General features: G+C 39.2%; 2 protein-coding genes across 7 annotated transcripts; one reads left to right on the top strand and one right to left on the bottom strand.

Moving 5' to 3' along the window:
* Positions 1–66: 66 nt before the first annotated feature.
* On the top strand, positions 67–5,880 carry rab4a (RAB4a, member RAS oncogene family). The gene is made up of 8 exons (XM_031314136.2): positions 67–323; positions 1,322–1,402; positions 1,678–1,792; positions 2,199–2,261; positions 2,366–2,520; positions 2,839–2,934; positions 3,601–3,751; positions 4,504–5,880. The coding sequence occupies exons 1-7, from the start codon at positions 308–310 to the stop codon at positions 3,714–3,716; spliced, it is 642 nt and encodes a 213-aa protein (XP_031169996.1). The 5' UTR covers positions 67–307; the 3' UTR covers positions 3,717–3,751; positions 4,504–5,880.
* A 1,946-nt stretch (positions 5,881–7,826) lies between these two features.
* On the bottom strand, positions 7,827–13,346 carry ccsapb (centriole, cilia and spindle-associated protein b). Of its 6 annotated transcripts, XR_004896854.1 has the most exons (6): positions 13,172–13,346; positions 11,801–12,179; positions 11,623–11,703; positions 9,863–10,083; positions 8,578–9,749; positions 7,827–8,415 (listed from the first exon to the last, which is right to left on the bottom strand). XR_004896854.1 is itself a non-coding variant. In XM_031314124.2 (5 exons), the coding sequence occupies exons 2-5, from the start codon at positions 12,171–12,173 to the stop codon at positions 9,567–9,569; spliced, it is 858 nt and encodes a 285-aa protein (XP_031169984.1). In that variant the 5' UTR covers positions 12,174–12,179; positions 13,172–13,346; the 3' UTR covers positions 7,827–9,566. The 6 variants fall into 6 exon arrangements, 5 of the variants coding, with proteins under 5 accessions (XP_031169984.1, XP_031169985.1, XP_031169987.1 ...); XM_031314124.2 differs by having other exon boundaries at positions 7,827–9,749; XM_031314125.2 differs by having other exon boundaries at positions 7,827–9,749; positions 11,801–12,210; positions 13,172–13,265.
* Positions 13,347–13,587: the final 241 nt, after the last annotated feature.

Below are 13,587 nucleotides of genomic sequence, written 5' to 3'. Positions count from 1 at the left end.
AAGGCTATGAATGATCTTCAAAGAAGTCTGTCTCAAAATCCTCTAAACACTGTTACGGTAACGATAGCTGGTTAAACAGCACCGCCCTACGACAGTCTTAAGCAGTTACAATGCTCGGCCCGTTTGGATTGCTTTTATTTTGAAAAAACAACAAGCCACGTACGGGAAGTCGGAGGGGAAATCAGCTGAAATCCGCGGAAAGCATCAGCAGGACTATTTTTCACTACTTAGCTAGCTAGCTAGCTATCCATATCCAAGTTCTATTTCTCCTTTCCTTCATTTTTGCTGTCAAAACTCCACACGGGCGATGTCTGAGTCATACGGTAAGGAGGCTGTTTTGACAAGTAGCCACCGTTAGCATCTTCACGTAGGCACAGAGACAGGATGAGGCAGGTGTGCCGAGAGAGCTTTTTCTCATCGTAAACAGAGATAGCTGACAGGCTAACCGAAGGCTGCTGGCCTTAGAAATGACATGTCAGCGTACATAATGGCACAGAGGTTATACAGTATATTTTACTGTGGCTGTGCGGGCAAAATGTATTGAGGTTGTGAGGTTACAAATCCCCGAAGAGGTTAGCGGAATTGACAGGACGCTGACGCCAGGGGCGACAGGGCTAGGGTGATGGAGCTGGTATGAAGACTTGACTGAGCTGTGTATCATGTACAGTAGACACAATACAAGGATTGTATGGGATACATATTTAGGTGATAACCATGGTTTGTGAGGGATTGATGTCCTAGCTTCACCGTTTTACATTAGGATGATCAGGATTTTGAAGTGGAGCTGGGATACTACTGTGACGTTACATAGTCTCACCACATACGTGAGTGCTACTCATAGACTACTGCTATATGTGTAAAGCATAGCTGTGTTCTGTAAACCCCAAAGTTATAAACCACTATGTTGTATTCTGTTCCTGTGTGTATGCAATACTGATATCAATATTTAAGAGTTATCAAATCATGATTGTTTGCTGCTATTTGTAATTTAACACAAACGCATGCAATTAAATATAATTATTAAAGCATTGTGACTAAGATATGTACTGAGCAGAACATTTTACAGTTACAAATAACTGGCAATTCCTCTCTTAGACAAACTATATGATGGTGACAGTGTTTCTAAATGATCGCAAACATATCTTTTACATTTCTGTCCTGCAACTTCTATAGATATCAGATGGCATATATTATGTTGATACCAATATAACTGTGATGAGCTAATATTGTACGATAATATCGGCACAGCTTTGGCTCTAGTTATGACAATCATGCTTGCTTGGTTGGTATGCTCCATTATTTCTGTGTTTTCTTACATCAGATTTCCTGTTTAAATTCCTGGTGATTGGAAATGCTGGAACGGGCAAATCCTGTCTGCTGCACCAGTTCATAGAGAAGAGATGTAAGTCATAAATACTGAACACACTGTTCATTATTTACTGTTAACAGACAGTTGCTCTGACCTCTAATGAACAGCAATGTAGTTGTAATGAGAAATCAACACATATTAGCATGTGAAAATTGGATCATCTTTTTTAAATGTAGGTCAGAGAAAGTCCAGATGATTGTAGTCTTTGTCTTGTACAGTGCATTTTCTTCACTGAAAAGATACAATGTAGACCATCACTATGTGTTGCAATTATCTAATTATGAACCCCTTTTTATTTTGTTTTCCAGTTAAGGATGAATCCAACCACACGATTGGAGTGGAGTTTGGCTCCAAGATCATCAGTGTCGTCAATAAAATGGTCAAACTGCAGATTTGGGACACTGCAGGACAAGAAAGGTTCAGGTAGGGGAAAATCCCCAAATAACTGTCTATGGTTAAGGACAAATGTAATCCCCTCACCCTTTTTCTCAACACATTTTGGACCCTGTGCTCATATGTCATTTATTTCTACTACATGCGTAGTGTTAAAATCTAAGTCCGCTTTTTCAACAGTTTGTATGCACAATGTGAGTAAACAGTAGTAGCAAGATGGCGGATCGCATTGATTTCCTGTGAGGTTTTGTGCTGTTATTACCGCTGTTCGTTTTTATCCCAAAAGCAAGGGTGGACTAACTATTAACAAGACCTCTGCACGCTCTTTTTTTCAACGAATTTTTAATCAATGTGTGTGTGTGTGTGTGTGTGTGTGTGTGTGTGTGTGTGTGTGTGTGTGTGTGTGTGTGTGTGTGTGTGTGTGTGTGTGTGTTAGGTCTGTGACCAGGAGTTACTACAGAGGAGCTGCAGGAGCTCTGCTGGTCTATGATATCACCAGGTAAATCAGCCAATCACAAAACAAGATTGTGATTAAATTTGCCTCGGTGTCAAGTCCCCTCTTTTTTTTAAAAACTGTAACCTGTCTGTCTCTGTACACTGCAGTCGAGAGACATACAACGCTCTGACCACGTGGCTGAGTGATGCTAGGATGCTGGCCAGTCAGAACATCGTCATCATTCTATGTGGAAACAAGAAGGACCTGGACGCAGACAGAGAGGTCACGTTCCTGGAGGCTTCACGCTTCGCTCAGGAGAATGGTAGACTCAACAGTCTGTCATATAGTGGGATGCATTGATAGTTCTACTCATAACCTCTAATAATAGCTGGGGGATGTATCTCTCATTAGAACGGAGCTCCAGGCATTTGACCTATTATTGTTAGAAGAAGGACTTTTTTGGCATGTCATTAACACCATACATTTTTTTGAAATGATAGCATTTACTTGGGTTCCGAAAAGAAGTATGCTGCTCAAAGTAAATTTATTGTATTGTTCAGACTTCAAAGGGCTAAAATAACGTGCGTGTGCGTGTGCGTGTGTGTGTGTGTGTGTGTGTGTGTGTGTGTGTGTGTGTCAGAGCTGATGTTCCTGGAGACAAGTGCTCTAACTGGGGAGAACGTTGAAGAGGCCTTTGTCCAGTGCGCTCGGAAAATCCTCAACAAGATAGAGTCAGGTAGGAACTGCGATCCTCTCCTATAACCCTAACCCCCGACTCTAAATCGCTTCTTATCCTGACAGGAACAACAAGGAAGGCTTAGGTAAGACTCCAGACCCCGCAGGTCTCATGGAGAATTGTCATAGTTAAAGTCAGAAACAACTTATTAAAAAACAATTAAATACTCAATATAAAAATACTCCACAGATCCCACATAATGCTATTTATACTTAAAATGAATAACCAGACCTCTCCCCTTTGTATTAAATGTAAGAGAGACATTGGGACACAATTTCTGGGAGTGTCCTGGATCTCAAAGTGTTGGAGTAATGTAGCACAGGAATTGGGTAAGAAATATCCAGGGCAGGCATCTTCATATTTGGTGGTATGTTTGGGTGGTAAAGGGATACAGAGGCAGGATTTGGGGATTCAGCAAAAAAAGGTAAGGTGACAGCCATGGGCTTATGCAAGCTTATTTTAGCATAGATGGTGTCTTTTATTATTTATTTATTGTATTGTTTGTTATTTCTGAAAATGCAAAGGGCACTGTGTTGTTAACTTTCCAATGTAATGCTAAAAATCAATAAAAAACAAACAATTATTTACAAAAAATGCCATGTTTTCAGAGTTGGTGGAGATCCCAACATGAAGCCCACTCTCTCACATCTTCTCTCTTATTTTCAGGTGAGCTGGATCCAGAGAGGATGGGTTCAGGTATCCAGTATGGAGATGCTGCGTTACGACAGCTCCGTTCTCCTCGTCGTGCTCAGACGCAGGGCACCCAGGAGTGTGGCTGCTAGTGGACGCACCCAGTAACATACAGTACACAGACAAGGTGAAAGGGCCAGTGGGTTTGTACTGTGTGTCCATCATAAGATTATATTTTTGCTGTTTTAGACATAAAGACATAAATCCTCACACACATAAAAAGAGTTCTTTATTTCATTAAGAAAAAAAGGGCTTAATAATTTCCTAAAACAGAAGGCACTGTAGTTTTTAGGAAACGTTACTCAAACAGGAGTAAATAGTGTACTTTTGGGGGACTATTTTCAGCCACGGATTTTGGATGTTAGTGTGTATTTCCGCCAGCGGGATGAATGTGGAATTGACTCAAGGTAAACTACAATGCCCATTTTCATCATCATGAAGACTTTTGCCACCCAGTGCAACGCTGTGGCTTACTGGTGTGCTTTAATAGTTAGATAGACAACAATGGAAGTCTGAGGAGAGAGCAATAGTCTACTGTATATCAGGCTTTGGTTACACTTGTGATACTTGTTAGTTGATCAATTCATTGTTATTTCTGGTCTTTTTTACGGGATTTATTGACAATAAAAATATAGAACATCACCAGAATTACTCTTTAATGAAGTTGACTTCATTTACATGATATTGGTTCAGCCTGCCTTTTGCTTGCAAACCGGAAGTAGGTCATGCCTCTGCAATTCTTCCCCCAATAATGATAAGAGTTGTGAGTTGGTTATTGGGTCAATACGTCCAAATTGTTGATACACCTCTGCTCATTCCCCAAACATGGCTGCTTACAGCTATGTTATAACGTTTTATGTCTGTCTTTCTGTGTTTCAGGCGGGTTTGTGAAGACCAGGAGAAGAACAGCCGCGGGGGACCCAGGGTTCAGGTTGCTATGCTAGGGACTCCTCTCTGACCTTTGACCTTTCGCACGGAAAACCTTCGGAACCTTTTGAACCTTTGTTGTCATGACTGCACCTGCAGAGAGCTCAAAAGACCTCCCAGCCACGCCCCCACTCAGACCTCTCTGACCATCTCCAAGGTAACCAGAGACCGCCCACCCTGCAACATTCTGCTCCACTACTGGACCAAACCTTCCCCAGTCCTCCAATCAGTATGTGAATTACTGATTACTGATGTATGTAACTTCCCTCTCCTACCTTTCTACTTATCTGCCCTCATACCAGCTTACCTCACAACTTAGTACATTTTAGTTTTCTCTACACATCTCTACTACACACTACATCACTACTTCTCTCTCCACCCACCTGCTCTGATTGCTTGTTAACTTCCTGCTCACCTGTTTCAACCTGCTTCACACCACTAACAGTCTACAGACTACACATACATTTTGCACTCCATGTATACCTTCTTACACACTTTCTTTCCCAGTAAAGTGCCCCCAGGCAATGTAGCTACTACCAAATTCCTACCTATCCAACCCGGTGTTTACATCCCATCATTCTCTCTGTTGCCTTCGTACATATCTGCTTACCTGTCTACCTGCCTGTCTCTTTACACAGCTCTCTGCCTCTCTGAATCTCCCTAAAGCATCTTATACCCTGTACAGTGTTTCTGTACATAGACTGCCGCATGTTTTCTCAAACAGAATATCAGAGTATTTCATTATGAAGAGATATATGTATATTAAAGTAGATAGCAGCATCTGTTTCATGCTCCACTGTATTATTATCATGTTAAGCTACAATACACTGGCAACTTGTAAGCAGTATGGGGAGTACCGTTTGCAGCAGTTATGTTAATTTGTAAATGGGACAAGCTGATATGGAGTACATTATGGACTAACAAGTTTTTGTGGGAAAATGCTGTTTTATTATTGTTCAAGCTTATAGATTGAAAAAGAAGAAGAAATATTTAGAGCATACATTTGGCTTTCTGTTATGGTTAATTTAAATAATTTGGAGTTTGAAAGTTGCATGTCAACTTTTAATTTACAATGGCACGTTCAGCGTTCACCATTCAGTTAAATGATTTATGAATCCAAAGGATCCAAAGGATTCCCATTATGACTGATCCTTCTCATTTGTAAATGATGCCTGTTTACATGAATACCTCACTGACTTCTGCCAGCTGTGGGGTAATACTAACTTAATGCATTTCAAGATTTAGAAATGGTATGAAACTATCTGATGTGTGTTTGATTTTGGTCTCCAAAGATACTTTATGTTCAGTTCAGCCACATGAAGCTCTCGACAAAAAAACACTACAACTTGGGAATTTTTCAAATATTTAGATTTAGAGGTGTGTTTTACATAGGTATACTCAAGCATCATGTTGCAACATGTTTGTGTTTTTGCCCCTTGACAATTATGCATTCAACTTTGAAATCAAGCACACTTCAAATTAGAAATATTTCATATTAGGATTCATCTGATAGTGGCTTTGGCTGCTTCACGTCAGGCTGCCGTCTTGTGTTTATGTCATCAAGTCCTTTGTTTATTTATGGACGTTTGTTTTTCTCTTGTCATTATAAATATCATGGATTTTTAATTTATTGTGTATGATAAAAGCCTATGTTTTTAAAATAAAAAAAATCAACAAATATAGCATTGTCTTTGAAAAACAGTTTTTGTAAATTGATGTCTTTCTTCAAAGAGATTTGGTAGAGATGAACAGATAACAGGGAACAGACAGGTGGAAAAATAATTTATTAAAAGCTTTGCACTAGGGGTGAGAATCACCAGAGGCCTCACGATACGATATCACAATACTAATGTCACGATACAATATTGCGATTTTAAATATATTGCAATATTCTGCGCTATATTACAGTTTATTACCTTTTTTCCAACTTCAAATTTTTCCCAATTTCAAATTATGTCCCCAAAAGGAAACTTTGTCAACATCTGTTTTATCTAAAAAGATACATTTCTCTGTTTGTTCATCTCACTTCAATTTTATTGCTGCAAAATGGGATTCTCAAGCAGACAGACTGACCAACACATATATAATAAAAGATCGATACTTGCCGTCTGTGTATTGATACAGTATTGCCACGGAAAATATCACGATACTATGCTGTATTGATTTTTCCCCTACCCCTAATTTGCACCACAATATTTAACCTCAACAGTATTTTGTAATTGTTACACACCTTATGTTATCAGTAAATTAGGTCAATTAAATTGATTAATGAATTGAATTAAATTTGATATGTGAGGAACAGCAAAAGCATTTCCACTTAAACCAGACTACACTGTGGAGTTGAGACTACAGTACTTTTAGTGCCTTATTGGTCATAATCTCTTTCCTATTCATTACGCCTGATTCAATTTCTTGAGTGGGATGATCATGTTGGATGACACTGTCCTGGTGTAATATATATATTTAGGCTTGATGGATCTCTTTTATACATTACCAAGTAAACCTAGAGAAACACGTGACAAGTATAGTATTAAATATAATACATATAATAATACTACCTAGTCTAAAGTTGGCATCAGTAGTCAGTAAATATCTGATTAAAGAAAGAGTAAACAAGTCTGGAATCTGACTGAGCATTTGATGCCACCTTTCAGTAAATGACAGCTTTTCATACTGGGTGGGTTTCAGGTACTAAAAATGATTGAAGTTTAATACCCAGTCACATCAGCATGGTGGCTATGTTGGCTAGTGTTGACTTTCATTTTTAGATTTGAATCTTTATTTGACATGTACTTTTGAGGTTTGCAGAATTATTTTCTTTTTTAAGAGTTCAACACATCTAAAAAAAAAAAAAAAAAAAAAAAAGTATTATAATATTGCACTCAGTTTAACACTTTTGTCTGAACTATATTACAGTTTAACTTAAAAAAACTGAAAAAGCACAGCTGAAATTGATAACCTTAACGATGGCTCAATTCCATCAAGTGTCCCAGTAAGCTATCTCAGTGAGTCAGCATGCACAACACCAGGGCCTCTCCTAAGTGGAATGCAGCCATCATTAATGGTTTTGAATACACCTGTGCTTTTCCTACTATGACATGTCAACATGAAAAAGGTCTATACTGAACTCAAAGTTGCAACAACAAAACAGAAAATGTTAAATGAACAAATGTAAAGCACAGGCCTCCCATCCTTTTTTTCTGCACAATATTAAAATCAATAACTTCAATAACTATAGTTGTGCAAAGGAGAAAAAAAACTTCTCTCAAGTCTTTATGGCACAGAGATGATTTTATCATGATAACTGACACAAGGAAACCAAGAGGGATCTGATTTATCTTGGTTTGGATAATTACAAATAACAATGACTACACACATACAAACAAATATACAGAGATTCATAAAATAAAAAAATTACATGAAAACCTAAATCGGTTGCCAGGTATTCTGGTCAAATATTATTTCAAAAAGGTGACTAATTATCAAAGTGCATATTGATTTGGTCCTGCTTCAGAGCGTACGCTACTTTAACAAGTAAGCAGTAAATCAGCAATATGTACTCATGTATTTCATTGAGGCGTCAGCTTAATGTCCATTGTTGTTATGGTTCCTCTTTTGGTTCTACAGCATATTCAGTAAGAGTAATGATAAATAAATTTGACCTCAACAAAAGAATCTAAATTAGCTGTATGTCATCATTAATGTTACATTGTTATGGTGGAAAGAGTCCCATGGCCAGTGAATGTTTAACAGAAACACATTTCACAGTCATCCAATGGCTTTAAAAGTCACACACACACACATCTATTTTCACACTGCGATGTCACCAGGTCAGTTGATTACTGTACACGCACATTAACACAACTAAAGAACAAACACAAATGTTGTTATCAAACTATTTCAAGATAACACTGTGGCAGGGTGGGTGTGGCTGGGCATCAGCTGCAGTGGCTGAAGGAAGGTTGACGCACCGGTGAGTATTTGCCTTAAATGTTGGACATTTGACGGACAAACCTGTACCGCAACTTTTTTTTGTGAGAAGTACTTTGGTGTTGAAATAAACGTCTGTTCACTTGCCAGTCGGTGTCTGTCTGTTCATCCGAGCCCTCGTGTGGAAAATGTGCCACATCACACAACTGTGATTTTACTTAAATCTACGAGAACCAGTTCACAGCGCTAAGTGATCTGAAAATCAAAAGCTGTAAAAATCTTAAACAAACAGACAGAGCTATTTCTGTAAGACAATCAATACTTTGTACTGTAAAGCTGCATACATTTAAGACAAACTTCCAGTTGGTTAAGCCATCTTGCTGTGCTTAGCAGAACTTTGTGGAATACAAACATTTTGACTGTTTGGTTTTGTTAATATGTGTATACAATAAGTGTATGTATATTCTTCACATTTGTGGTCTCACATTTCATGTGTTTTTAAAAATGTGGCTGGATCTAATCAGACATGCTGCCATGTGTTTTCATAACTCCTGTGTGAATCCACTGTGGTTTGATATCCCTGTATCAAAAACATGGACACATTTTATATAGCCTGTTTAAAGGGACTGCATCAAAGTATGGCTGTAAAATGCTTCTTCATTCTAATCAAAATATGTGTATGTGGTGGATGAATCTATTTATTATAAATTTACTTTCAAGAGTATCTTATACCCTGTAAAATGATTCTTATTGTATGTATTAAAAAAAAAGATTTTTATAAAAAAAACAAAAAAAAAACATGACAGTACACATCTGGGGGAATAAGCCACACAGTGAATTTCAAAGTTGTATCAGTTTACACCCTGAATCTGAGAGTGACACAAATTTTGGATCGTTTGTATAAATCAATCCACCCCATGTTCTATTTACTCTCTATGGGTATTTAAATTTCAGGGGTGGAAGGCAATAATGGCTTTATGTTTTGTCTGGAATCACACCTGACGTAAGTATTTCTGCTGAGTGTGTGTGTGTGTGTGTGTGTGTGTGTGTGTGTGTGTGTGTGTGTGTGTGTGTGTGTGTGTGTCCTATCGGGAGCGAGCTGAGAAGGAGCGCATGTACTCAGTGAGCCAGGGGTTGAATTCTGGTTGAACCAACTTTCTGGCCTTGTCCAGATCGGCAGACTTGGCTCTCCGGCGCTCGGTCCTCTGGGTCTGGATCTGGTGCTCCACCTCCCGCCTGGTCTTTGCACGAAGAGCCGACTCATGGATCTACCAGGAAAATAAACGTTCATAACAAACTGTCAGTTCCTGTTGACACTTGTGCTCAGTCACAACACAGCTTGTCACGTGTAGATCCACAGAACGGTAGACCGAATAATTACCTCAGTAGTCGAAGCTGCAGGGCCAACATTGTGTGTCTTCTTGCTTGCCATGTTTGAATTCTTCTCTCCTGAAGCGTACAGAGCGAAAGGATGTCTGCTCTCCTTACTGTCGTCCCCGGGCTGCCGTGTGGGTGCAGGTCTGACCCGCTGTGAGCGCCATGTTTGCTTTGAGGATTTGGAGGGTTTACTTTGCTGTAGTCGGGATCCTCCAGTTTCTCTCGCTACAAATAGAAAAGACATACAGGTTAAAGCAGCGCCAAAATGCCTGATAATACTGGTAAATTCAAATGTGCATACATTAAGTTCCTTGGAGAAAGATTATCAGGAAACTAAGCAATGCAGAGATAAAGTTGCTGTCAACATTTATGAATACATTTGTAGTGAGGCTGTCCTGGCTCACTCTGCTTACACAATGTGATGTACTTTGTACTTTATGGTACTTGGTTCACAATGTGATATTATTATTATTAGCAATGTCCTTTTTCATGACATTTTGTGACATTTCTATATCATAAGGGAACAGTTTAGTCAAACACCCATGACATTTCATATGTTTGTGATGAATTTCATGAATGTAGTTATGTTTATTTTGATCAGCTGTATCAATTTGCCTTGACGTTGGTTTTATTTGTTAATGTGCATGAGTCTTAACTTGAAGTGTTCTTTGCTAGAGCTAAGTATCGTTTGAATTTCGATAATACTAGTACTGATAAAAATACCTGAGTTTTATTGCTAGTTTTATATTGATCAATGCATGTACATTTGTAATTATATTAATTTACTTTATTGGCGATTCATCAACTTGTAACCTCGCCCTATATAATTTCATGTGAATACCAGTAAAGAAATTGATCACATAAAAAATTCCAGAGTTTCAGTATAGATACTATAATGATTTGTTTTCATTAACAACTCAAAGATATTCATTTTAATGTCATAGATGAGTGAAAACTATAAATATTTACATTTAAGAAGCTGGAATCAGAGACTTTTTTTCCATAAAAAAATGACTTAAACGATGATCAAAATAGTTGGCGATTAATGTAATAGTTGACACCTTATTGATTAATCGATTCATCTTTGCAGCTCTATTTATAACCATGTTATTCTCCAAAATCTTCTAAACACAAGCAAGCAGTCGTACAAGAACTTCAGTAGTCAGTAAATATCTGATTAAAGAAAGAGTAAACAAGTCTGGAATCTGACTGAGCATTTGATGCCACCTTTCAGTAAATGACAGCTTTTCATACTGGGTGGGTTTCAGGTACTAAAAATGATTGAAGTTTAATACCCAGTCACATCAGCATGGTGTTCCAGGCTAGTGTTGACTTTCATTTTTAGATTTGAATCTTTATTTGACATGTACTTTTGAGGTTTGCAGAAGGCTAACAAATCATTGTTCGACAAAATATGATACCTTATAATAGGACCTGCCCAGTCCCATGGATGTATTATATTAACACCCAGTCCTAATCACTATAAAGCCAGGAACCTTTTTGAGAATGTGTAGTGTAAGTTTTTAGCTTAAAATGAGCTTAAGATTTAGTCATTTTGCTATACTCTTCGCTATACTATGTTTTTGCTTTTCATCTCCACTGGGGGAAGCCATCGTTTCTGTCATCATCCTCCTGCCCATCACATCCATTTGTTTCCCTTTCTTTTTTTATGTTGATCATGATTCTGACTCCATCTCAGGACTTATGCATATTTGCAAGACACTGAGGAATGTGCACACTACTATGCTTTCAACTTTGAATTACCTCTGTCTTGTTCCCTGTGAGTCTGCTCCTCTCTCTCCTCCTCTAGTACTCCTGTCTCTTTGGCACCTTCAACCTGTGCGCCTGAGGAGTGAATATCATCATATGGTACAGTAGAGTAACATGCATACATCCCAATATGTTGTACAGTCATTAAAACATATGTATAGCTAATTTTTACCATGGACTGCAGACTGTCGAGCAGACACATTCTCCTCTTCTTGGAGGGGAAGCCTGGGTACCGACCGCATGGCTCTGCTCTGCTGCTCCTGCTGTCTGTCCACCCTCGCCCCCTCACACTCCTCCAGCTCAGCCTCCATCCTGTCTCTGCTGGTCTCGGACCCTACCTGGTTCTTGCTGGGAGGAGGGGGGCTTCTTTCTCCAGACTCTGAATCACTGTCGGGGCCACTCCAGAACCAGGGGTTGTGTGTTTGCTCCAGCAGCCTGCGGGTCAGCCTGTACTTCAGCATCTCCTCATAACACTTAGTGTAGGTCTCCCATTTGGGGTCTTTGAATTTCTTCATGTACTCCGAGCGGATCCTCTTGATCGCCATGTTGAACTGAAATCAAAAGAGCGCAAGTTGAAAAACACTAACTCTTAAAAGCTAGCGTTGTTACACACGAATCACAGGCTAATAAGATATGTAATATACATTGGGGGAAAAATGCTGTTATAAGCCTAAACAAAGCCCTCGCACATAGTAGGCCTAAGTTAGCTAGCTATGATGTTTTCAACGCACGCAGTTCTTAACTTCTTTGAGGTTTGGTATCACCGCCAGACATTTAAACCATAATGTGGAGACAGAAAGCCAATGGCAGATAAGCTAGAGGCTTCCCCGGCTAAAGAACCCGCCTACTTCCTCCTCATCCCGGGGATAGTTCACTCAGTTCCCCTTGCTGGGCTGAGGGTGGAGATGAAAGTCTAGTTTTGAGAAACTTACAAACTGGGATGTTCGCTTTGTAAATTCAATCGGCGTTTTACTATAAAAAAATTGGCTGAATTAATTTTGAATTCGGCCGCTAAAAGCAGACGTTCCTTGAACGTGATGACGTAGGCGACATCTCCTCATGTGATTGGCTCCAGGCATGACTGTTGAATATTCCAAATTAAAGGTTAGCCGTAATCACTGTAGGAAAGCACTCCACGCTTTATAAACTGTTGTGCTACAAATCATCACAACCCTATTGCTGACATACGATATTTTTGTATTCAAAGGCTTTAAAATAAGCGTGTATTAAATCGTCGACTTGGACTGTATCATAGCCTATAACACCGTAACATAGTGTCAATATAGGCTATTGGTTAAACATTTTCCCGTTGCTCCATATTTTCTCCTTATGACAAATGTGTCCGTGTTATTTATAGATGTCTGTTAATCATATGTTTACATGGAGCACCGATAATCGCCTGTCAGCGCTCGCAGAAAATAGCCTAAAAGTAAAATCTCACCGACAATCCATCGACTCTCATCTATAACAGTGCAAGGCTTGACAGCAGAAATTTAGGACTGAAGAGTCTAAATATATGTAGGCCTACAGTAAATATACTTACGCTGGTGTCGGATTTCACGGAAGCAGAGCAGAACAGATGGCGTTCACGGTGCTGCTAATCACAGACTGCGTCTCTTAGCTCCGCCCGCTTGAGGACGTTTTTAAAAAGCCAAACACACCCGCAACAGGTGGCCCGGGCCGAGATGCCAGGAATGCGGTCGGGGCGGTAATGAACGATTGGCTAATGATTTCTATCACATGGTAAAAGAGGATGAAAATACATTTATTACAATTAGTTTTATTGTAGACTCTTTGCACAGATTCAACACATAAGATATTATTGAGCCAAGTGTTGCTTGTTAAATTAGGCTACGTACGGGGCTTTACTTTGCCACCAATGGCCCCAAAAAGTAGGCTACCTTACACACAGCTGAATATTTATGCGGGCCTGTGCACAGAAGTTTGTCTTATATAGGT

Source organism: Sander lucioperca, chromosome 3 (genome assembly GCF_008315115.2).
Source record: "Sander lucioperca isolate FBNREF2018 chromosome 3, SLUC_FBN_1.2, whole genome shotgun sequence".
Classification (NCBI taxonomy): Eukaryota; Metazoa; Chordata; class Actinopteri; order Perciformes; family Percidae; genus Sander; species Sander lucioperca.
Note: the sequence above shows the minus strand (reverse complement) of the source record. Positions and strands in the feature narration are given on the sequence as shown.